The sequence below is a fragment of the Cyprinodon tularosa genome, unplaced genomic scaffold (genome assembly GCF_016077235.1).
Source record: "Cyprinodon tularosa strain WSP-4 unplaced genomic scaffold, ASM1607723v1 ctg236, whole genome shotgun sequence".
NCBI classification, from domain to species: domain Eukaryota; kingdom Metazoa; phylum Chordata; class Actinopteri; order Cyprinodontiformes; family Cyprinodontidae; genus Cyprinodon; species Cyprinodon tularosa.
The window spans coordinates 432081-457897 of NW_024038883.1; the positions used below are offsets into that span (position 1 = coordinate 432081).

General features: G+C 41.3%; 1 protein-coding gene across 2 annotated transcripts; it reads left to right on the forward strand.

The window, feature by feature from the left end:
* Positions 1-2015: 2015 nt before the first annotated feature.
* On the forward strand, positions 2016-19839 carry nars1 (asparaginyl-tRNA synthetase 1). 2 transcript variants are annotated; one of them, XM_038287154.1, is made up of 15 exons: positions 2017-2215; positions 6514-6596; positions 6785-6850; positions 8685-8777; positions 8846-8935; positions 10500-10578; positions 10657-10727; positions 10888-10974; positions 11107-11328; positions 13230-13429; positions 13587-13722; positions 13799-13912; positions 16023-16154; positions 19012-19143; positions 19235-19839. In XM_038287154.1, exons 1-15 carry the CDS (start codon positions 2173-2175, stop codon positions 19364-19366), a joined length of 1680 nt encoding a protein of 559 aa, XP_038143082.1. In that variant the 5' UTR covers positions 2017-2172; the 3' UTR covers positions 19367-19839. The 2 variants fall into 2 exon arrangements, with proteins under 2 accessions (XP_038143083.1, XP_038143082.1); XM_038287155.1 differs by lacking the exons at positions 16023-16154; positions 19012-19143; positions 19235-19839 and adding an exon at positions 13980-14072 and having other exon boundaries at positions 2016-2215; positions 13799-13945.
* Positions 19840-25817: the final 5978 nt, after the last annotated feature.

The following is a 25817-nucleotide window of genomic DNA, read 5'->3' on the forward strand; positions in this document are numbered from 1 at the left end:
TCTAGATTATGAAGCAGATCTGTAGTTTATAAAAGCCTCAGCTCAAAGTCATCCAGAGGTGATACAAATACTTCGTTACTGTACTCAAGTAGATTTTTCTGATATTTTTACTTTACTACTTATTTTTATGGCGACTTTTTACTTCTACTCCTTACATTTTAAAAAAATTGTCTTGTTACTTTAGTTTTGAATCATTTCAATGGAGTTACCGTTATTATTTTTCACGTCATCAATACCAAATTCAATCTAATTGGATGGGAATCTACGTTGCATTTGACGCACCACTACAAGATGAATCGACAGATTCGGCGGTATTCATTGGCGGCAAATCATTGCAGCTTGGTGGCGGTGGCGTTAGCATAGTAGCATGGACGACGAGATGATTGAAAATGAACACAACGGAGATCTAGTCCTATTGGCAGACATCCATTTAAAATGTAGGCAACGGCATGAAAAAAGTGGTTTCTACTTTTACTTTTATACTTTAAGTAAATTACAAGCCTGTACTTTGTTACTTTTACTTCAGTAAAGAAGTTTAATCAGTACTTCCACTTTTACCAGAGTATTTTTTAACACAAGTATCTGTACTTTTACTCAAGTACAGAAAGTGAGTACTTTTGCCATCTCTGCAAATATACAAGAAATATACAAGACTGACATTTACAGACTGACATAAAGTGCGGGACATGGCAGGTAACAGTGATAAGATAAATATAAAGTATAGACATTACAATAAAAGCAATAAAACAGCAGCAGATCTGAGGGATCCAGAGATCAGACCAATAAACAGGAGCCTGGCCCTTCAGGGCCGCGTTGGTCAACAATAAAACCTCTAAATGATCCTAGAAGGAACGGGAAGCCGATGAAAGCCGGCGATCAGAAGAGATGTGGTCAGGATTGTTTGTTCGCTCTGCAGCGCTCTGAAACGGCCGACACCAACAGAAAAACTACAATCAAGATCATTAAACGATAAAAAAAGCCTCAGTTTGAAAGAAACTGTCTTTTTATGACAGAAATTATGCTGAATGTGCTTTACTGGAGGCATCCATGTTTGTCAAAGAACACTACTGCCACCTACTGGTTGGTGACGTCGCGGTGCGGTATCGGCTGTTGATCAAGTCCCAGTGCTGTATCTGGTGTTTGTCACAACGCGCTATTATCCAAGTCATCTTGAAAACATTCTTCTTCCAAATGTTGGCTACATATTACGGGTTTTTTCTCTGGCCAGAAGTTCGATGGCAAATCCTCCCTCTTCAAGTTGGCGATCCAACGACCAACCCGTCCGTGGAGGATCAGGAATCAGAAAGGTGAGATAACTGGCCAAAAAGATTTTATTACTAACGCATGATGCTCAACACTTTTACAAGTCCAGTTGTAAGTGATGTTAATGCTAATGAGGAGGGTGATATCCGTGATTAAAATGTAAGGTTATTAACGTTTCCATGGAGACCACTTTAGCCCCACTTTGACTGATGGCGAGATTGAAATGGGACCCCCTAATTATATATTGTATATAATTATATATATCGTATGATACAGATTAATGTAACAAAGTAATCCCTCCCTGGGATTATTAAAGTATTTCTGATTCCTGGTTGATGGGACAGGTGTTGTGAATGAAACGGTGTCCAGCTTCATCCCCCTAGGGGTCGCGGACCCCCTGTTTAAGACCTACGATCTAGTGTAACCCCGCCCCCGTTCTTCGTGATACGTTCAATAGATTATATAAAATCCGACTCTCTCTTGCAGAATTACCATAAAATAAAATTTTCTATAGTTTTTTGTGTAGAAAACGTAAGAACATTATCATTAAATCCCGTGATCTAACTGGTGCAAACATAATTCCTAAGTTGCTTCTCTTCTAAACATTCTAGGTTCTTAAGATTGTGTCATTAATCGAGCCCCAAATGCGTCTGTTCTTGCCCTCACAAATAGCCAATCAGCTACAACGCTCTAGCGATTACGTGTACAGCGTGACCAATCAGGTGTCTCCGTAGGAAAATCCCGCCCACCGCCTCCTCCTCTGAACCTCCCGGTAGCAAAGCTGATGCAAAGTTGCGTGTTGGGAGCAGGAGACGTCACCGGTGCTCGATTCTAGCAGAACCTTAATATCTGAACGCAGAAACGCAACTTTTGGTTTTTCCAGGGAGCCGTTTTTAGACGCGGGCCAACATGGCGACGGAGATAACTAAAGGAGTGGAGCAATTCTCAGTCGGTAAGTAGAAATGATGCTGTCGCTAGCTAGCTGGTTAGCAGGACATGTGTGCTTCTGTCTGGATCACTATTGTGGTGATAAAAGTGGTTTTTATCTAAAGCTTTATAATTCATTACCGATCAGGTTTGACCCATTTTACTCTCAGTGATGTAATTAATTACAGACTGAATGTTAGCCGCAGTTACAGACCAGATGCTAACAGGATGCTAACCCAGGCTAGCTCAGGCTAACCCCTCAGGCAGCTGTCATCCTGGGATGCTGAGGTAAAAAAAGGAAACCTGAAGATCAGCTTTTTGCAGAAAACACGACTTGATTCATCCGGTTCTTCTGCTAATTACATAATATAATAAATGCTGGTTAATAAGAAGATATTTGCTGTTTTTAAAAGATAATGCTGAGGGACAGCAGTTAATGATTTTAATATGATTTACTTTAAGCTGGTTTTGCTGTTGAACTTGATAATTATGACTTAGTGGGAAAGTTGACATCGAGTTTCTGATGTTTGAAATTTTGTGAAAAATAAATTCTATAAAGTTTATTTCTATAGCTCCAATTCACATCATATCATCTCAGGGAAAGGAAAACCAGCTGATTGCATTGACTCTTCAGCAATCCCTCACACTAAGCATGCTTGTAGCGACAGTGGAGAGGAAAAACTCCCTTTGAACAGGAAGAAACCTCCAGCAGAACCAGGCTCAGTGTGAGCGGCCATCTGCTGAGGCCCACTGGGGTTCAAGGAGACAGAAGCAGACATAGAAAAAGAAGCATAGATACAAAAGGCAACTGTCAACCAGCTCCACAGGCGGCCCCGTCCAGGAAACACACAGCCAGGCAGACGAGCTCCGAGCCAGCTCCCATGTCAGAGGATGAAGAGAGCACATCCAGTTAGTCACAGTCAGAGAAACAGGACTACACTGGAAAACAGGCCAAGCTCCAACATCTAGAAACAAAGGTGTTGATGGCAGCAGCACAGCTGATATTTGCTCCCTGGGCACCGCACAATGGCAGCCCACTGTTCCCCAAGGAGATGTTTTGTTTCTTTTTTTTTTATATACCTTTTATTTTTACAGGCAAGTCATAAAGAACAAGTTCTTGTTTACAATGGCGGCCTGACACTTAGGAAAAGAGAAGTAGGGCTAAAATAAATACTTTAGTAATACACACATAAAATACAGTTTAAAACACAACAGAAAATCCAAAAGTCACTGTTAGTGTCTGTGAACCTGGATGATAGAATTGTTTTGAAGAATGAAATTGAAGCGAGTTTATCCAATTTAATGACATTTAGTTAAATGCAGAGAGTTTGTTTCGATGCTTTGTGTTTGTGACAGTTTAATGACATTAAGTTAAAAAAGCTGGAAAAATCTAATCTGGAAATCATTATCTCAATTTTTAAAATATTAATTCTGGAGATTTCTGTAAGCTTTGAGCCAATAATGTCTAAATATACAGACATTGATGCTTGATGCATTTAACTTTATGTAATAAATCAATTAATGCTTAAAAGTCATTTATTTAGATCTTTAGCATTTTTATTCTCATTTTCATCCCATCATCTCTGTCTGGTTTGAATCACCTCAGTTAAACATTTCATAAAATGTCGGACGTCTGAAATGTTTCCATGTTTTCTTATGTTCTGCTGCAACGTTGCATCAGACAGCAACTTTTTCCAAGCTGCTTTGTTTCACTTTCAGTATCAGTTCCTGGAACCCAGAGGATGAGTTTCACGCTTGTTCAGACTCCTGGTCATTGGTCAGTCTGAGCATTTATCAAACCATTAGACTTAGACAGATTTATTTTATAATTTTCTCTGCACAAGTGTAGACAAAAAGAAATTTAGTTTATAAAAGCTCTCTATACAATTTCATTTTTTGAAGTGCAGCCTTGATCAGGAAAGCAGCAACGATAAAAAACATTGATATTAAGTCAGTATATCTGGTTCTGGAATGCGCATCATTCATGTTTGTTGGCATCAGTGATGTCAGATGGATCTGGATCTTAGCATCCAACTGGGATTTTTACCCTGGAGGACGATGATGATGATGATGCTGTGAGGGTGGTAGCCCCCCTGGGTAGAAGAGGCTGAGGTGGTTGAAGCAGCAGTGGCACCATCGGCAGGTTTAGCGATGCTGAGAAGATGTGGAAGCCAGAGGGGGCCGGGAGGAACCGGCTGGGGATGGTTCAGCATTTGCTCTCCTCATTTTCACCTGCAGGGGGCAGTGTTTCCCCTCTAGATGCTGAAGGTTGCCTGGGAACAGTCTCAGAGGAGCCTCCATTCAGGCAGAGCTGTGCGGTGCAGCATCAGCCCGGATTTAACCAGCAGCAATAAGTCAGACATGTTCTCCTTTTAGTTGGATCTGCTCAGTTTATTGTTGAATTGGATTGAATTAGGGATGATTTTCAAGACATGGTTTGTTTAAATAAGATTTATTCAATCTAACTGATAACGTTTGTTAAGATGGAACATCTTTGTGTAGTGATGTTACTGCTGTCCACTAGAGGGCGTATTCATTCTGAATCAGAGTCCTGGGGGTTAACATCACAGACACCCTCACCTGGACTGGAAACACCACCTCACTGGTCCAAAGGGCCCAGAAGTGCTTGGACTTCCTGCGGAGGATGAGGAGAGCCCACCTTAGTTTGCACTGCTCTGAACCTTCCACATCACTGCCTCTGTGCACCATGTCTCTCCTATAACGTTAACATTTGATCACTGCTGCACTTTATTGTTGTTTTTCACTGATAAACTGCTGCTAAAAAAGAAAAAATGTACTCCCTGAAAGCGCTATAAACGAAGTGTTTACAAAATGGCGAGGTTTGTCTAAGTCTTTCAGAGCCTCTGTGGAATTTGCAGTAAAAGGATCCATGCCAGAACAGAACCATGAAAGGTTCCAGAGTCCGGTTCAGATCATTTCCTGTGTTTAATGGATCCCAGGATCCAGGATGGACTTCCTGTTAGTGAATCTAAACTCCTTCAGTTCTCCTAAACGGCTCCATTTAGCGGCGCTGATGGAGGAGCAGCGGAAGGAGGCGATAGAACAGTGGAACCGATGGAACAGGATAGAAGAAGATATGCTAGCTGTTAGCATGCTAGCTGGAGAAGCTTTATGATGTCATGACTGTGGGGGGGGGTTGGATGCCTGATATAATATGGGGGCAGTGTTGGTCTAGTAGTTCGATCCACACAGCCTGCCACTCTGGCTCCCTGAGTAAGACCCATAACTCCCTACTGCTCCCCGGGCGCCGCACCATGGCAGCTCACTGCTCCAAAAGGGGAGGGGTTAAATGCAGAGAGGGAATTTTGTTGCTTTGTACTCGAGACAGCGGAATGACAATTAAGCTGAATTCTGTTCTATTCTACCAATGTTTCAGTTCCTGATATTAATAAATAAAAAACAACAAAGGAAAATGGGCTTCCTATGCCCCGCCGCTATGGTAGATGGCGCCGTTCAGCCCTTTAGCTGTGCGGCGCAGCGCCACATCTGAAGCTGGACGTGGACTGAACTCAAACCCCAAACAAGATGGCTGCCAAAATACCTCAATGATCAATAACATAAACAGCACCTGCTTTTAACGATGCATTCAGTATGATAGCTGCCAAAAACATCACAATATATAGTTATATTGCAATATTGTGATAATATAGTATTGTGACGTGTACCCCCCCCCCCCCCCCCCCCCCCCCCCCCCCTAATGACCTTCATGGAGCCCCGTTCCTCAGAGAGAAACCAGAACCGCCTGTTTAAAAACTCTGACAGCAGAACAAAGCGTTCCCCTGCTCTGATTGCTGGATTAGAGGAAAACCGTTTGAATCTAAACTTTTTCTCCATTTTCCGTTAAACTGGATTCAGCTGAAGTCCAGCAGCAGCTTCTCTGAGCAGCAAACTGTTGAATGTTTGATTGTTCCTGGAGGAACCTTACATCAGACGGACAGAAAGATCAGGAGCGTTTTAGCGTCACGCAGACCTTTCAGTGGAAATGCATTCATTTCTATCTTCATCCTTTACCTGACACCCCCATTCCAAAGGGGGGGACCCGTTCCTCCGTTTCTATTTGCATGTTTTCTAAACTAAAAGAAGGCTTTGTTGGGCTGCTGGATAAAACCTGGAACTAAACGCTATTTCTGACATTTTGAATTGAAAAATCTTCCTGGATGGAAGAGAAACGTCTTCAAACTTGGAAACAAAGTCCAGTGGATTGATTTTAACTTTTTTTTTTTGTAATAATTATGACCTGGATGACTGAGAATCTTCACCAGCATCTTCTCCTGACTCTGTTTTTATTTTGTCGTTTCTCAGGTGAGCTTTACGTCTCTGACAAATGTGGCAGCGACCAGGATGGAGACGGGTCGGAGAAGAAACCCTTCAAAACTCCCCTTAAGGCAGGTTTTCCTGTACAAAGACGATAAAAACATGTTTGATAAACTATCCTGGAACAAAACAATGAATTTCAAACACCTGCACTGATTTATGCTCCTTTATTTCTGGGAAAAGGCTTTTTATACAGAAGTGCTGGGAATCTTTAGTTTGGTTGGTTTCTAACGTTGTGATTCTGCTCCAAACCCGTCAGGCTCTGCTGTTTGCTGGGAAGGAGCCGTTTCCCACCATCTACGTGGAATCCCAGAAGGAGGGGGAGGTGAGTCTAACGTCTCCTGTTGGTCTGGATCTGGAAATGGGGAAAAGGTCCCTGAAGACGCTGCTCAGCTCTGTTCTGTAGGATTGATCTCAGAGGGCTGCGGTGATTTTAGGCTCATGTGTCCAGATGTTCTGGATCAGCAGATCGGATTTTAATCTGAAAGCTCTCGGCGATTCCAGTTCATCACAGCACACATTTGACCGTTTCCAGGGCCCACAGCATCACGTTCCTCCACCATACTCAGCTGTGGGCCTCGTATCAGAACTCCATTATGGAAGAACATCATTTACTGGAAATAATTAAACAAATAAGAGATAAATTATAAAGGTGAAAAATTGGTTTGATGAAAATAAATTTATTTTAAATTGGAGCAAAACTAAATTAAATGATTATTATTATCTAAAAGAAGAGTTCAGTAAAACTGCATTGATGGAGTCCTGATGGAAAGAAGAAGTGGAAGAAGTTCAGTTTCTAAGCTAAGATTCTGGATGATAAATAAATTAGAAATAGACGATCTAAGAAGGAAAGTTAGCAAAGCGTTGTTTTATTTATTTATATGAAAAGATTTCATTGTTTAACTTCGGTTTCTACGATGAGAGCGACCGAGCGGAGAGGAGCGACAAGTCGCAGTTATCATTAGAAAAACGCCTTTTTGTTTTAATACAAACCCTGAGCTGATTAGAGGAAAAACTCTGAAAAACTGCACAGAGGAGACGTAACTGACCTAAAGCTGCTGTTTCATAATTTTTTTTTCATTTTTGGCGTGCGGCAAACAGCAGCTAGGTTAGTACCGCGATCAAAGACATCTTTTCATCCCGGCCGGCGCATCGCTGCCCCCCTCAGGACAGGTGCAGTCCAGTCAGCTGGTTCTGCTGGGCTGAGCCCGGCTGCCATCTTTGTGAGGGAAAAACTCTCAGGGATCACAGTAAAAACTGAAACTAATGATCAAACTGAGTTGATCAGAAGGACTAAAGAGAAGAAACTGATCTAAACCAGCGATAAACTTCCTACAGATTAAGATGTTTTAAAGGACGAACTCTTGTTTCTAAAGCTATTTATATTCAACATTTTAAGTTAATTAATACAAGTGGAAAACAAATTATGATCATTTTTACATTTTGAGAATATTTCTGGTGGAAATTAAATATTTTTGTCTAGAAATCTATGTAAATTTTTTGTCAAAGTAAAAAAACATGATATTCCTCTTCGTTTCGCTGCTGTTTGTTCATTTCCAACCTCTGTGAGTAAATCTATAACTGTAAAAACCAGAAAATGAAGCTTTTCTTCTTACGTCCATCCTGACCCACCGCAGAGTTTGAGGAACAGCTGATAACTTTCATAACAGCCACTTAAAGTGTTTAAACATTTCTAGATAAATAAAACTAAATGCTTACTGCTATAATTCTGTTTTTTTTTTTTGCTGAAATTCAGTTTCTGCTGCAAAAAATGTAACTTAGAAAATATATAATTACAGTTCAGCCTGCCATAGCCCACTCCATATTAACCTACACATTAACTGCAGCATCAATCTTCTCTTCCTGTTGTCATGGTGATGATGGCTTGTTACGCACGTTTAACTCTGACTGAACCTACTTGGAGTTGACTGAACTAATTCAAAGCAGCTGTTGTTAAACCCAAAACCCCAGAGCTTCCGACTTTAGGCTGGATCAATTCAGAGTTTAGGATTAGAATCTGAGTTTGATGAACCTGCTTCATGTCCCTGGATCCTCTGCTGCTCCAGCTGCTTCCTGCGTTGGCCGTAGAAACGGAGCAGCTAGAGACAGGCTATTCACTGGGAGCTCCAGCTTTATTCATGCTTGTCTCTGGTCTTTAGCGCTGGGCGGTTATCTCAAAGACGCAGATGAAGAACGCTAAGAAAGCCTTCAACCGCGAGCAGATGAAGAACGACGCCAAGGAGAAAAAGGAGGTTTGTGGATCAGTTTTTCCTGGGATTCTCTGAAAGGCTGAACTGTGACCTGATGTCTGTTTAAACAGGCTGAGGACAACGAGAGGAGGGAGAAGAACCTGGAGGAGGCCAGGAAGATCGTGATAGAGAACGATCCCAGCCTCCCGGAGGCGGAGCCGGTCAGTGGTTCATAATCAGCGTGAGGTTTATGCTTCTCAAACACCTTAGCTCATCAAACAGGAAGCTGAAGTATGTCTTTGAAAGATCATATTGCTGCTTTTCTTTTTTAAAGAAGATGAAATATTGGCTTCAGGTCTACATTTGTGCTAATTTGTTTCCCTTGGAAGTGAAGCCTCCATGTTGCTGCCGCATCAAACTACGTCTGAAGGCTGAACAGTCTGAACCTGTCTGCACCCAAACACGGATTATTTTAGCTAAAAAACAAAAGTTTTTGCCGTGATGAGATTAGCTGCTAAAAGAGCCACTGCTTCTCCACTTTGAGATGGAATCATCATCATCATCACTCCCTAATCAGAGAGAGTGGGTGTTTATTTACAGTGCAGACACGGTGTGGTTAACATAGCTGCTTCCTAGAGGGAGCTGATCTACGTAGATTTTCTCCAGGTGCTCGTTTTCACAGGGTGAAAATACGATATTTTCAATCGTCACACGCAGCTACGGCTCAAACTGTACCACGAAACTCGGCACGATACAAAAAATACTGGCACGACTGGACAATCGGCTGGAAAAGGGCAGAACAGTGTATGCCCGCTGTAGGTACCAGATCTGCTCGGGGCCCCGCCCCTTCTTATGACGTCATCATATGGCAACTCCACTCTGACAAACTGTATCGCTCCTGTTTCTTAAGGATCAAATCTCTGTAGGAGTGTCAACATATTATTCCCTATATTTACGATTATTTTACGTTTCATTGATGATCTAAAATAGTCTGTTTATTTTTATTCTTTCTATTAAGATCTGAGGTCAGAGGAGGACAATTGGAACATCCTAAAGTTGACTTTCGTAGAGATTTTAGAGAAATAAAACAGTTACTCTACTTTTAAAAAACGAACGGTTGTCGATGCTACAAATTTAAAAGTAGTGTAGCTTAATATGGCTAACTGACCGAGCTAAAAGAGGCTAACATGTTAGCTACAGCTAGCCACAGTTAAATCGATCAGGTAAAACCTCATTGGTCATTAGACACGCTAACGCTACAGATGCTATCGACTCTGCACGCCCTGCGTGATGTTATCGTTGTCTGGGCAACCACAATGTTTTACATCATGTGGAAACGTTGAGCCAATCATAGCGTAACGTCGCTGGCAGGAAGCAGGGATGGAGCAGATCTGGTAGCTACAGCGGCTTCCGACGGCAGAACTCATGAGGATTAATCAGAGACACTAATCGTCTAAATGCCTCTTAGTTCCTGGTCTAGATGATGGATGACTTTAGAACACAGGAAAGAGGTTAAAAAGGGAGGAAAAATAGGCCTTTAAGGTCATAAGGATGTTTAAAAGTCAATGCCTCAGCCTTAATGATACATTTTTAAAAGATATCAGTAAATGATTGATTTTACTGAAAAACACATTGTGGTTAATTGTTTTGTTTGTTTCAATGGGTCAAACATCTGTTATGATGCCAACATTGACATTAGGGGGTCAGCAGGTCGGAGCTCAGGTCTCACCAGAAGCTTTAAGGATCAAACCTTGATGCTGCAACAGAAATGTTTCCTTTTCTCAGGTGAAAATCCATAAACTGGAGGCCAAACGAGGTCAGAGGGTGAAAGTGTTTGGATGGGTGCACCGCCTCAGGAGGCAGGGTGAGCAGCGCCGCAGACAGAAACCAACATGGCGGCTTAGCTGAGCCGGGACTGACTGAACCTTCCTGTTCCCTGCAGGAAAGAACCTGATGTTCATGGTGCTGCGAGACGGAACCGGTTTCCTCCAGTGCGTCCTGTCTGATCAGCTGGTACGGCTGCTCTCACCTCCCTGCATGTCCCCATCAAAGCTGCTTACCTTTTTGAGGACGTTTGGACGTTCTTTTAGTTCTCTGGCTGCTTTTTCAATCAGTTTCAGTTTAAACGCTTCAGAAAACCTTTTGACTTTAAGTGTATTTTTCTGTTGTTCAGTGCCAGTGCTACAATGGGCTGGTGCTGTCCACAGAGAGCACCGTAGCTCTTTACGGGACCATCACTCCGGTTCCGGAGGGGAAACAGGTAAACGCATCAAACGCACCTCCTGCACTCAGACAAACCTTCAGTTGGTTCTATTTATGGTAAAATAACTGGATAAAAACAGGTGGGCGTGTTTAACATACATTAAAAATGCTAACAGAGTTTTTTCTCCAGGCCCCTGGTGGCCATGAGCTGCACTGCGACTTCTGGGAACTGATCGGCTTGGCTCCGGCGGGCGGCGCCGACAACCTGCTGAACGAAGAGTCGGACGTGGACGTCCAGCTGAACAACCGGCACATGCTGATCCGCGGAGAGAACGTCTCCAAGATCCTGCGAGTGAGGTCCACCGTTACCCAGTGCTTCAGGGACCACTTCTTCAGCCGCGGGTATTACGAGGTGACGCACGGCGCCGCTAACCCACGCTCCAGTATACTGCGGAGGAGGGGGGCCCAAACATTTCACCCTGGGACCCCGAAAATCACTCAATTCACTATATGTATTCATACGCACTGAATTATGTTCATGTTTAAATACATTTATATCTAAATGAATGTAGATATTTAATTACTTTAATGATTTTCATTTATTTCATTGGATATTTAACTATTTGTGTTATAATTCTAATGTTTTATTTAAGATTTAAACCAGATTTTAGATCTACTTTCATCTGTATTCCATGATGTATAGCGGCCCTCCGTATATCTCAGGGATCAGATCACCATTGTCAAAAAATATCTTTTATATTTAGAATTTTTCACCATTTTTTCACTGGATAATTAAACGTTCAAATGAACCCAGCAGCTAAAGTTTGATAAAATAGAAGTGATGATTATTAGAGGGAAGCTTTTTAGCCTGTAGGGCGATTCTGATGGAGACACTGGCTGTTTCTCACTATGTGTACTTGTGCGTCCTCGTGTCCTCGTGAAACGTCATCATCCTCAGTCCTAGCGCTGTTCCAGTTTACTAGAACAGCAGACTGAGGACGGACAAAGTCCCCGGATGTTGTTCTGGCCGCCCCCTCTTTACCCAGTATGCATCAGAGCAGACCTGTCCGTTCTCCAGACTGACAGCTGTCCCAGCATGCACTGCGGCAGCAGCAGCTTCCAGGTTAGCGCTCACAGAGCTCAGAGGATTAAGTTAAAAGTTCTAACATCGGCCCGCTTGCAGCTTCCTGGGCTAACGTCGGCTCAGAGCTAACGTCGGCCCCCTTGCGGGTGCCTGGGCTAACGTCGGCACCCTTGCGGGTGCCTGTGCTAACGTCGGCCCAGAGCTAACGTCGGCCCCCTTGCGGGTGCCTGTGCTAACGTCGGCTCAGAGCTAACGTCGGCCCCCTTGCGGGTGCCTGGGCTAACGTCGGCACCCTTGCGGGTGCCTGTGCTAACGTCGGCTCAGAGCTAACGTCGGCCCCCTTGCGGGTGCCTGTGCTAACGTCGGCCCAGAGCTAACGTCGGCCCCCTTGCGGGTGCCTGTGCTAACGTCGGCTCAGAGCTAACGTCGGCCCCCTTGCGGGTGCCTGAGCTAACGTCGGCACCCTTGCAGGTGCCTGTGCTAACGTCGGCCCCCTTGCGGGTGCCTGGCTTAACGTCGGCCCGCCTGCGACAGCCAGGGCTAACTGAGTGAAATATACAGCCTGTTGTTGGTGTTAGCATATCATCTTTGCCTGTTAGCTAGACGGCTAATAAGCATTTTGTGCACAAAGTAAATGAAATTCAGTTATCATTTCAGTTAAGCTCATTAGCTTATAAACTATACTGTCAATTAAATCAACTAAACCCATTAACTAAGTTGCTAACCTGCAGCTAACCATATCAGCTAAGTCGATGATGTAAGAGGACAAAAGGCTAAGTAGCTAATATGTTTATTAGCAGCTTCACTGAACCCATTATCAAAGCAGTTTACATGCTAAGCTCAGCTGAAGGAGCTAAAATGCAGATTAGCTGTTAGCTGGTTAGCTTATGGTAGAAGTAGCTAAATATTGCTTCATCCAAGTACTTGACAAGATAAACAGTTTACACATAAATTAGCATATTAGCTTTTTAGCTTTATTGCTCAGTTTATCCACTAAGCCTAATGATTAAGATTACAAAGCTAAGTGGTAAGCTAGCTAATGCGCTCCATGTACTGACAGAAAAAATGAAAACATCCTTAATAGTTGCTTTTACACAATGTGCCACTAACTTTAAAGGAATATTTTCAAACCTAAATTGTCTCTGACTAATTTAGTTCCCCTAACATGAAATCTGCTCGGCAGCAGTACAGAACAGCTTCTCAGACGTCGTTTGATCCTCCGTTTCCAGATCACTCCCCCCACGCTGGTGCAGACGCAGGTGGAAGGAGGCTCTACGCTCTTTAACCTCAACTACTTTGGCGAGCAGGCGTACCTGACCCAGTCCTCCCAGCTCTACCTGGAGACGTGCATCCCCGCCCTGGGCGACACCTTCTGCATCGCCCAGTCTTACCGGGCCGAGCAGTCCAGAACCCGCAGGCATCTGTCAGAGTGAGTCTGTAGAGTTGGAGTACTGACCTGGAGAAGCTAAAGCTTCACCTGAGGTCCACCACTCAGATCTCCAGAAAGCCTGAGGAGGAAAACTTTCAGGCCGCTTCACATCCAGGTGTGTCTGCTTGAGCTTTTCTGTCAACATGTCTGTGCTCAGGTACACTCACATCGAGGCAGAGTGTCCCTTCATCACGTTTGAGGACCTGCTGAGCAGACTAGAGGACCTGGTCTGTGACGTGGTGGATCGGGTTCTCCAGTCCCCCGCTGCCCAGCTGCTCTACGACATCAACCCGGTACGAGGGGGAGGGTGACCCTTCCGCCCGTCTCCACGCCTTGGTGTGGGAGTGATGGTGTCGTTTTGCTTTGCAGGACTTCAAACCTCCTAAGAGACCCTTCAAGAGGATGAACTACACGGAGGCCATCGAGTGGCTCAGAGAGCACGATGTCAGGAAGGACGACGGGACCTTCTACGAGTTTGGAGAGGTGACTCGAAACCAAACATCTGGACTGATTATTAGCTGTTTGGTCAAATTTCACCAACAAGAAGAAAAAAAAGAAAAACCAGTTTGATTCGGTTTCAGTGTTTAGTCAAAGAAGTCGGAGCAGATTTCTGCCCAACTCCACCTAAACAGAAGCACAAGAATCTGACATCGGACTCTGATGCGATTCGCCTTAATTCTGCGCTCAGCCAGAAACGATACGTTGGTGGACCTAGCAGGCCACCGTAGTGGTAAAGATGCTAATGCTACGTTCAGACTAGAGACTGACACGGGAGTGGATTTTCACTCCTGTCCCGTCCCACTCCCACAGAAAAAAATGGTGTCCCGTCCCGATCCCGGGCCAGAGTAGAAATCTAAATCCTGTCCCGTCCCACTCCTGGTGAAATTACTCCCACTCCCATCCCGCTCCCATTCAGAATGACTCCCGCTCCTGCACCACTCCCATTCGTGTTGTTTTTGAGCGCTGGTGAAAAACTCAGAGCGGAAGTTACTATTGGTTTGCTCCCGCTCCCGTCTGCTCCCGTTAATGTTTAATCCTGTACCGTCCCAATCCCGTGATCGTTACTAATACTGACTCCCATCCCACAGGAATCCCGTGACCCATGGGATTCCCGAAAAAATGTCAGTCTCAAGTTCAGACCGAACGCAGCAGGAGCAGCAAAAAAGCGCGTTTATTTCTGACGCACGGCTGAAGCATCTTTGCTGCTCTAACTGCGCGGTGGGCGGAGCTAACCCTATCCTTTCCTTGCCTGGAACAATGGCGGCTATATTAGCTGTGATCAGCGGGTAAAAAGTAGTTAGAATCTATGTTGAAGTGAGAAAGTCCTGAAAACACGGTCTGTGCAGTCAGTTCATCCAGATTATAGGATTAGGGCCACTGGAAAAAAAAAAGTTAACTGATTTTTAAATTTTATTTCAGTTTAGTCTGGGAAAAAAGTGAGAATTCTGAGAAAAAAAGTGAGAATTCTGACTTTTTTCCCATACTATACTGAAATAAAATAAAAAAAATCAGTTAACTTTTTTTTTCCACTGGCCCTAATCCTCTTCCGTAAGATTACCATCCTGCCTTCAAAGATTATTTCTCTGTGGGAGCCGCTCAGACCCCCACATACCGGCGCTGCGCTGTCACTGGGAATCCCCAGCAGCAGCTGCCTCAGGCCCGCTCGCCTCTCCAGGGTTTTCCCCTCCTGTTGGTGGAAGCTCATGAGGGGCCGCTCCTGCTGCTCAAAACGCGCTGCAGGGCATTTTGCTGCGCCTTGATGCTCGTTGTGTGTAAACCTGCTGATTCTGCTGCTCGCCGTCTGAGCTAGCATAAGATTGGGCGATATGTAAACATTTTCCAACCAACATTCTTCCGTCCAACAAATGACGATATATTCGGGCTTTAAGGGCCAAGGTGAGCGTCTTTTGATCAGGAGGAAATATGAAGTGAATTTTCTGCCGAAACGTTGCATACAAAAAAAAGCATGTTTCAGTTGGTTTGATTGGATGGCGCCTCCTGCTGTCGGTTAGTCAGAATGACAATTCTTTATTAATGATGTGACTTTTGGCAGAAACTTGCTGCGGAGTGCGTAGAATTGTCTCGTACGCGAGGAGAGGCTGTTTTCTATGCGAGCAGAGATCTTTTTGTACTCGAGGACAATTTATAACTTATATTTTTAGTGAAACTTTAGAGTCCGGTTTGTAAAACTAATTTTTGTGTGTGCAACATTTAAACAGAGTTTGAAAAACAAGTTTTATTTTTGAACAATAAGATTTATTTGAGTGCGACATGTTTATTCATGAGTGATAAGATTTGTTTGTTTGAAACATGCTTTATGTTTGTGCGCAAAATGCTTTTTTTTTCTACAAAACGTTATGGCAGAAAATTCTCTCCATAGGGAAACCCTAACCCATCCTAAAAGATTTGTTGTAGTTATCAGAGTGGCCAGCAGAGGGTGCTTTTGTCTGCTGACCCTACTGCAGTTCTTTCCTCTGAACCGAACATAGAAATGGTTTAACGGTTCCAGTTCTGAAGAGAAAAGCACCATCTCTAATGGGAGCTCAGATCCGTTTGGTTCCACATTAACGCGTTCGCTCCGGAATTTTCCCAGGACATCCCCGAAGCTCCGGAGAGGCTGATGACCGACACCATCAACGAGACCATCCTGCTCTGTCGCTTCCCCGCCGAGATCAAGTCCTTCTACATGCAGCGCTGCCCGGAGGACCGCCGCCTCACCGAGTCGGTAAGAAAACAGAAGAGTCTTTAAACCCGAGGCTGGGTTTAAGGAGTCTGCTAACCGAAGCACCGAGTATAGGAGGCATAGCTAACAGCTTCCAGGACCAGGGTCCAGTTTTACAGCCCCTTTCTTACCAGATGGGCCCGACCCACAGCCCTGAGAAAAACAGCAGTTGATTAAACACGTTCAGAACTTCTCTGTTTGTCTCGAACGTTAAAACTGAGAAAGAACCGGATCAGATGGAAAAATCTAGAAAATAAACCAGCAGGAACCCAAAGGCCCATAAACCAGATGGGAAGATCGACCCCTGATGACGGCGTTTCATTTTTCTGATTTTCCCTCCAACGGATTCGTCTTTTTGTTCTAAATTAAAAGCTGGAATTATTTTGAAAGGATTAATTTTCTCACGCATTTCATGTTTATCCAGTTTCACTGAGGAAAAGGTTCTCATAAATTATGAAAAACTTCTCAATAAAAAAAGGTTTTAAGAGTAATTAAAGCTGCAGCTTCTTATTAGCCGCATGGTTCAAAGTGTGGGAAAAAAGTAGCAGCTTATATTCCAGAAATTACTGTACTCTCCAAACCTTTATGTGAGAAAGTTCCAGTTTTAAAACTCTTCATCTTCAAAAGTCCTTATTTGTAAAATCCTATCTGCTTTTAAATGATACAGGAACACATTCCTGTAACCAAACCACTGTTTTCCTCGTTTAACCAACATTAAAATGTACAGATAACAAACTGTTTTATTTCATCGTTAATATTATTTCGAATCTCCATTGGTTCGAAAAACGGCATCAGAATGCCGTTTTTTGGGGTTTGGAGAAAATTAGTGAGTAAAAATAGGCGGTCAGATCTGTGCAGCGGGAAATTTTAAATGTTAAAAACTAGTTAAAAATAAAAGAAGATAAAACAGGAATCGAAGTTGGTCCCAGTTCCGCAGCACGGACATTTAGAAACCGGATCAGAGTTTGCACCCAGAGGACGCCGCCCGGTGCAAGAAGACGCCACCGAGCGGAAAGAAAGACGCTCCCGCTGAGATCTGGACTTTATTTTTATTTTTGGGGATTTTTGGTGATGCTAGTTTTTTTTCTTATCTTTTTGCGGAGAGTTTATCGTTTGCATTTTTCATTCTGGAACGGGACTTTGGACTTAAACACTTCCAGGACTCTGTTGTTAATTCGGAAAATATGGAACTCCTTTGTGGACATTATTAAAAATAAAAAGAGGCAGTTTTGGACTTTCAGTTATTAGTTGTTTTTTTCTGATTTGAATTGGGTGTTTTGAGTCTAATTAAATATGTTATGAAGGATTTTGGGTTATTGATTTGTTTATACTGAATTACTATTGAATGAACTATTGATATTAAGCCTGGGTAAAAAAATTGATTTTGAATCGTTTTTTTACATTTTTGCAAAATCAATGTCTAGGGAATGAGATCGATTAGTTTTATAGTGACGTTCGTGACGTTCACATTCAGATAAGCAGGAAAGATGCACTCAAAATACCTCAAGCCAGACAGCTGCAAATAAAGCCAATAGGTCGACTGAAGACATGTGGGCTGAGCAGCAAACACCCTGTAGTTACAGAAAACGCTGCAAATATTGTTTGTGCAGTGAAGATAATGCAGCTCCTGCATGTCTGCTGTTTCACGTCTGCTCGCTCAGTGAGGCTTTTTCAATTTCACAAACAAGTTTGCACTTTTGAGACAGTTTTGTTCACATCTCCAGTTTAAACTGTCTGATTTACAAGTTTGCACTTTGTGTTTAATATGACAGGAAAAAATAAAAGACGAGTATTTTGAAACACAGTTGAACCACTTTCATTATTGTAAAAACAGATCAAATCGAAATGAATCAATTTAGAACTTTATTAATCAATATCGAAGAGATTCAGGACTTTGGCGAAAATACGCAGCCCTATTTGATACTTTATAGTATTGTGATTCTTTTTATTCTTTATAAATCATTGTTGCTGAAAATCAACTAATTTCTTACTGAGCGGTTGAATATTTTTACTTTTGTATAGGGATGTACGATATTGGGATTTTGGCCGGTATCCGATATGCCGATATTTTAAAACTCATGTAGCCGATAACCGATATCGATACCGATGTTAAAGCTGGACAAAAATAAGTAGTCATTGAAAATAGCAGTTTTGTTATCCATTTCTGACACTTTGGAAAATAATATACTCAAATATATTTTCATATGCTGATATCAAATAGATTTTTAAAAACGCGGTATCGATCTATTTTACTTTCAAAATCTGGTGAAATTTCATCGTTCTGTTACAAACTCTCGTGATATTTTGCAAATTCTTGTGAGATTTTGTTAGTAAAATAGATCGATACCGCGTCAATATATCAACATATAAAAATATGGCAACATTTGGTGAATTTTCGGGGGATTTCGTAGCATAACGATGACATATAGACATATTTCATTAGTAAAAGAGATTGATATGGTGTTTTTAAATGGCAATATATCAGCATATGAAGATATTGGGATATTTTAATGGATCAATATTTTTTCCCTCGTCTTTAGAAGTTTTTAAGTCTGTAAAAAAGAAGTTTTTGAGGAAGAAATAGAAGTAGTATTTTTTTTTAGACTTTAGAAACTCAGAAGCTGATCAAATATCAGGTTAAATATCGGTGGGGTGGCCGATGTCCGATATTCAGTTTTAAGGCCGATACCGATAGGGGGCCGATTATATCGTGCATCCCTAGTTTTGTATAAAATTAATGATGTAACACATTTTCCCTAGTTCCTGTGACTGAATCCACCTTCAGTATATTATCAGTTCTGTTTTTAATTTTCCATTCTGATCATTATTAGTAGTTATTGATGGACGCTCCTTCCTGCAGGTGGACGTGTTGATGCCGAACGTCGGGGAGATCGTCGGCGGCTCCATGCGTATCTGGGACTCTGATGAGCTGCTGGAGGGATACCAGAGGGAGGGAATCGACCCGACTCCGTACTACTGGTACACGGATCAGGTAACTGGAAGCTCAGCTGCTTCTGTGACGTCAGTTCGCTGTTTTCCTTCCCGTAAAAACCGTTTTTGTTTTTGTTTGCTGCGTGTCTCAGAGGAAGTACGGGACGTGTCCCCACGGAGGCTACGGCCTGGGCCTGGAGCGCTTCCTCACCTGGCTGCTGAACAGACACCACATCCGGGACGTGTGCCTGTACCCCCGCTTCATCCAGCGCTGCCGGCCCTGAAGGCAGCAGCGCCCCCTAGCGCCAGTACCTGTTGCCGCATGTTGAATCAGCAGAATTCCTCGTTTTCATCTCTTTCCACGTCGCCGTGAAACTCTGAGGACGTCAGAATGAAGTCCGAAGATGCTCCTCCACTCTGCAGACGCTCACAGCGTTCCCAGACTCTCCTGTTGAGGTTTAAAGGATTATTACTGCGGCTTTGAATAAACCAACATCTAAAAGTTATTTAGTAGAAGGAAAGGGTTTAATCTGCTAAAAGAACGAAAGCTTCAGATGTTGATGGTAGAAGAAGCAGATCTTTGATCGTCTGTCCGAAAGTTTCCCTCCAGCTCAACAATCTCCTGCTTCTTGGTCCTTTTTCTGATGGAAACCCGTCCAGAACCGCGAGTTCTGCTCTGCCAGAGTCTGTATCCATTCTGCATCTTCTGACATCCTGCTGCTCAAACTGCACTGAAATAAATGTGATTCAACCTGCAGGCTGTCGGGCTTCCTTCTGTCACAAAGCTCCGCCTCTTTAGGTCACTTTAGTTCACTTTCTGTGGAAAAAGGCTGAAACTTTGATTTTCTGTTTCTCAAAACTTTAGAAAAATATCTACATCAAATGAAGAGGAGAGCAAATAATAACAAAGTTTGTCCTTTAAATTTAGCTTTGGTTATCGGTTCTGGTTCTGCTGGACCAGTTCTGTTATTTCTCACTCCTTCCTATAAAAACTGGTTTACTTTGAGGTTTAACTTATCGGCTAAGTTAAAGTCAGGACTAATGCTAAACTTCTAAATGAGCAAAATGGGATCATTCATAGTTCAAAGAGTGAAATTTACAGATAAAATAAAGTTCAGCCTTTGTCAAAATTAGAGAAGCATCGATGATGGGATGCCATCGGGGATCCTAGATCTGCATCAGATCTAGGATCAGATAAGGATGAAAAGGAGTCATAATAGCGGTACATTTGAACGTAGCTGATTTCTGGTCCGCTACCAACAGCGCTGTGAAAAGTTCACACTTTTGTTACTAAAGTTAGAAGCATAGATGCTGCAGTTTAAAAACCCTCTGGTAAAAGTTGAAGTATCAACTTGACCTCTTTACTCAAGTAAAAGTGAAAAAGTATGCGCTCCAAAAACTACTTAAAGTATAAAAGTATAAAGTAACCTTTAAAAAAATCAGCCAGATGCCGCTATATGAATGAAAGCTCAATTTTTGGACTATTTCTATAATTCTCTGAGATAGAGCCAAGGATGAGGGAGGTCTTGTTGGTCTCCGTCTCCCGATACGCTCTCGCCTGTGTCCGACCTTTCAGACGTTTCAACATCTTTTTCTGAATCCCACATTGTAGCATGGCATAGACAATTCACGTTAGCAGTTTGAAGAACACCTGCTTGCTTCTGATGATTTCCTTTAGCTAACCAATGAGTGTTTGCCTTCTATGACTCATCCAATCACACCAGTTTTCACTAGATGTGGGCGGAGCCAATGATCTGCATTGGATGGAGCACATGACGGGAAATAAATATTAGAAACATTAAACCGAACCAAGAGTACGGAAGAGGATTAAGGCCACTGTAAAAAAAAAAGTTAACTGATTTTTAAATTTTATTTCAGTTTAACATGGGAAAAATTTCAGAATTCTGACTTTTTTCTCAGAATTCTGACTTTTTTATTGTCAGAATTCAGTTAGAAATCTGAGATTAAAGTCAGAATTCTGACTTTTTCCCCATACTATACTGAAATTAAAAAAAATCAGTTAACTTTTTCTTTTTCAGTGGCCCTAATCCTCTTCCGTACAAGAGTAACGTTTGATTTAAAAAAGTAAGGAATAGAAAGTACAGATACTTGTGTAAAAATGTAATGAGTAGAAGTCAGAAGTAGGAAGAAAAATTAGTAATTGAGTAAAGTATAGATACCTTAAATCTGTACTTAAGTACATCATTTTGCGTTTTATGGGTTGCATATCCCAGCACCTGGTAATGTAGAGTTAATCCTGCTGAAAAACTACAGATTTTGGATGTAGAACAGATCAACCGAGCTTCTGTTCTGAGTGAAGCATCTTGTAAAATGCATCCAGTTGCATATTTTGCCTTTAAATGCTTCAAAGCATCATTTAACCCATTAAAGCAATTAGCCCTCTCTGGGTACAAACTTAACTTCAATAAAAGTGAATGCTATCCTGTTAATTACTTGGCCCTTCAAATACAGGATGGTGCCCTGCCGTTCCATCTGTCTAAAAACGGCTTTAAATACCTGGGCATTAATTTTACAAGAGATCTGCAGAATCTTTACCAAGAAAACTTCTATCAGTTATTCGAGAAAATTAAATTAGATTTAAAGAAATGGAAATTACTTCATCTATCTCTGGCAGGAAAAGTTAATTGTATCAAAATGAACGTGCTTCCCAGATTTCTTTACCTATTTCAATGTATCCCACTTTATCTTCCTAAATCTTTTTTTAAATCTATTGATAAGGCTCTGATTTCATTCATATGGAACGGGAAGAAGCCTAGAATACGGTTAGAACTGTTACAGAGGCCTAAAAACCAAGGTGGCTTAGCCCTTCCAAACTTATGTCACTACTATTGGGCCTCAAATGTTCAAAAAATTATGTACTGGCTCCACACTCCTGATGCAGACTGGTGCCACTTTGAAGCTGTATCTTGCATCTCTACTTCTCTTAGAGCCCTGATCACTTCCAACCTTCCCCTCCCCTACTCACAATATACTAACAATCCTATAGTCATAAACACTCTCAAAATATGGTCTCAGCTCAGACAGAACTTTGGGTTTAATAACCTTCTCCATCTGGGTCCTATACACAATAATCACCTTTTCCTCCCAGCTAAGGTAGACTCTGAGTTTACTTTCTGGCAGAAACATGGCATTCTTAATTTTGAGGACTTGTACATAAATGATAGCTTTGGAACCTTTGAAGATGTGTCACATAAATTTGGCCTCCCTCGGTCTAGCTTATTTAGATATTTCCAAATCCGCCACTTTCTTCAACATCACGACCCCAGTTTTCCATACATATTACCTTCTGGTCTAGATGATCTATTAAAATCTCAGTTTAATTCCAAAAGACTGGTCTCCAGAATCTATGATAGTATACTCTCTTTTAAAAACATAACACTAGAAAAGACCAGAGCAGACTGGGTGGAAGAGCTGGGGGAGGACTTGGAAAAGGACACTTGGGAAAACGCGTTATTAAGAGTAAACAACAGCACTTTCTGTGTTAAGCTTAATATTATACAATTTAAGGTCCTACATCATATTCACTATTCCAAATCAAGACTAGCTAAAATATATCCTAACATAGATGCAAGATGTGACAGGTGTCGAAACACTCCAGCTGACTTGACGCATATGTTTGGTCATGCCCAGCCCTGGCAACCTACTGGTCAACCATCTTTAAAACACTATCAGAAGGATTGAATATTAACCTTCAACCCAACGTCGCTATGGCCATATTTGGTGCCACAGATGGAAGATATATGACATTAAGGGAAGGCCATAGAAACATAATTGCTTTTACAACGCTGCTCGCACGGAGAAGAATCTTACTGCATTGGAAATCTAAAAATCCACCCAAGGTGTCTTTGTGGTTTAGTGACCTGACACACTTCATGCAATTAGAGAAAATGAAATATACTCTAAGGGGATCTAAGGACAAATTTTTCTCTGTCTGGGGTCCGTTACTGACACATATATGTAAACTTAAAACTGTGCCCACTTAAATACCCTCTGCCAGTCCTTCTGAGTTTGTATATGTGATTTGCATTCAACCCATGTGTACCATTCCCGGTGAGGTGCACAGTCTTGGTGCTGGAGAACTGAGATAAATGTTCGTTATGTATACTGGCGTGCGTGCATATCTGGACCAGAGCAGAAAAAAAATGTATGTAAAAATGATTATTATAATTATTTATTTATTTTTTATTTATCCATATATTTCATTACTCTCATTTATTATTACGATAATTTATTTATTTATTTATTTATTTAATTTTACTATTATTATTATTTTTTATTTTTTTATTTATTTATTTTTTTTCTTTAATCAATATTCTATATATATATATATATATATATATATATATATATATATATATATATATATATATATATATATTTGTATAAGTACGGGTATATGTAAGTGTGCATGTATACATGTGTATATATGTATATGTCCCCTATTTATTTATTTATCTAATTTTATTTATTTATTTATTTTTTTTTTTATTTTTTTTATTTATTTTTTTTTTAGCTATTGTCTATTTTTTGTATTACTTTTAACTATCTACTCCTGCTAGATTGGTGTCCAAACGGTTGTCGGGATGGGGGGGGTTAAAATATAAATATGAGTATCATGCCTCTTGTATGGAAATTATAGATTGTACCACTGATGCTCAATAAAAAAAAAAAAAAAAAAAAAAAAAGCAATTAGCCCCCTGCTAGCATGCTAGCAGTAACAACATGGTAGCATTTGGCTTTCTGACATTCTGATTATGCTTAAAGAATATTCTTGTTTGGTGTGAAACTACCATAATTGATGCTACAACGCTGGAAGTGAGAAGTCTGTGTCGGTGTTTCCAGAGTGAGACATTTCAGTTGGTTTTCGGCAGAGATGGGAAGTAACGAATTACAAATACTTCGTTACTGTACTCAAGTAGATTTTTCTGATATTTTTACTTTACTTTACTACTTATTTATATGGCGACTTTTTACTTCTACTCCTTACATTTTTACACAAATATCTGTACTTTCTACTCCTTACATTTTAAAAAATTGGCTCATTACTTTAGTTTTGAATCATTTCAATGGAGTTACCGTTATTATTTTTCACGTCATCAATACCAAATTCAATCTAATTGGATGGGAATCTACGTTGCATTTGACGCACCGCTACAAGATGAATCGACAGATTCTGCGGTATTCATTGGCGGCAAATCATTGCAGCTTGGTGGCGGCAGGCGCGCTGGAAGCTGTTTCAAGCGAGGGGGGCTGATGGCTGGGTTGGAAAACACGTGACATCATTATGTTGAGGGCTGTGGCTGACGTTTTTAACATAATATTGTAGGCCTACATTTGTCGCCAAAAACTGCCATTTAAAATGCATCGGAACAAAGCATGAACATTTTAAACTTTATTTCTTCTCTTTTAATCATTCGAAACAAACAACAGCTCCCAATCAACAGGATCAGGAATACTTGAATAAAACATGGCCTAAATATAGCCTAAACTGAGCATTGAACGTCTTGAAAGTCCATTCGACTTTGGATATGGGGAATGATTTCATATCTGAAACAAAAAACACACACACAAAAAAAATTAACTAATTTCATATTTTATCACTAAATAGCTTAATACAGACATAATATTTATGCAGCCTTATTCTAGCATATAGGGGAATTAAAACCATTTCTCTCCTCGAAATAGTCAGAAATACGTTTCTGCTGCCTATTGCTAGCCATGCCTAAACGAATGTGAGGTGGCGGAAGCTTCCGGGGGAGTAGCCTAGTTTTTTATGAAATATTAAAATAATGAATCATTAGTTTATATCTTATACACAGCCCATCATTTTAATCCCATGTCAAACACAGTCTTTTAAAAAATAAATACATAAATAATTTCATGTTTTTAAGTACAATATTATGTTACTCCACAGCCCCCCACCATGGGGGGCTGATGCTATGACGAGGGAGGCTGCAGCCCCCGAAGCACCCCCCTTCCCGTGCCACTGGGTGGCGGTGGCGTTAGCATAGTAGCATGGACGACGAGATGATTGAAAATGAACACAACGGAGATCTAGTCCTATTGGCAGACATCCATTTAAAATGTAGGCAACGGCATGAAAAAAGTGGTTTCTACTTCTACTTTTATACTTTAAGTAAATTTACAAGCCTGTACTTTGTTACTTTTACTTGAGTAAAGAAGTTTAATCACTACTTCCACTTTTACCAGAGTATTTTTTAACACAAGTATCTGTACTTTTACTCAAGTACGGAAAGTGAGTACTTTTGCCATCTCTGGTTTTTGGCCGGGTTAAAATAAGATCAGATAAAAGTATTGAAATCAATGCTTTAAAATATATGCATTTAATATCATAAAATATGAGCATAAAAACATATGAATCATTTTTTTTACTTTACAACTAGATGAATAGTGTACATTTCTCCCCTACTATAAATTACAGGAGTAAAAAAAAAAATGTTAGTAACTGATTTAATTGCTGCTATATTTGACCGATTGTTGTGATTCTTTAGGAGGAAACGATAGACATGAAAAGAGACGGGGACATTGAAAACTTCAAGAAAAGGGCAGTGTTGGAGTCAGACACTGCGTCTGATTGTGAATCTATGGTGAACAGTAGTAGTGAAAAAGTCCAGTCAGCTTTCTGAGTGATTTCACTACCTGATCCGTCCTGCGAATGCGCCATCAGCTCATTAGCGCCTCCAGATATTCATC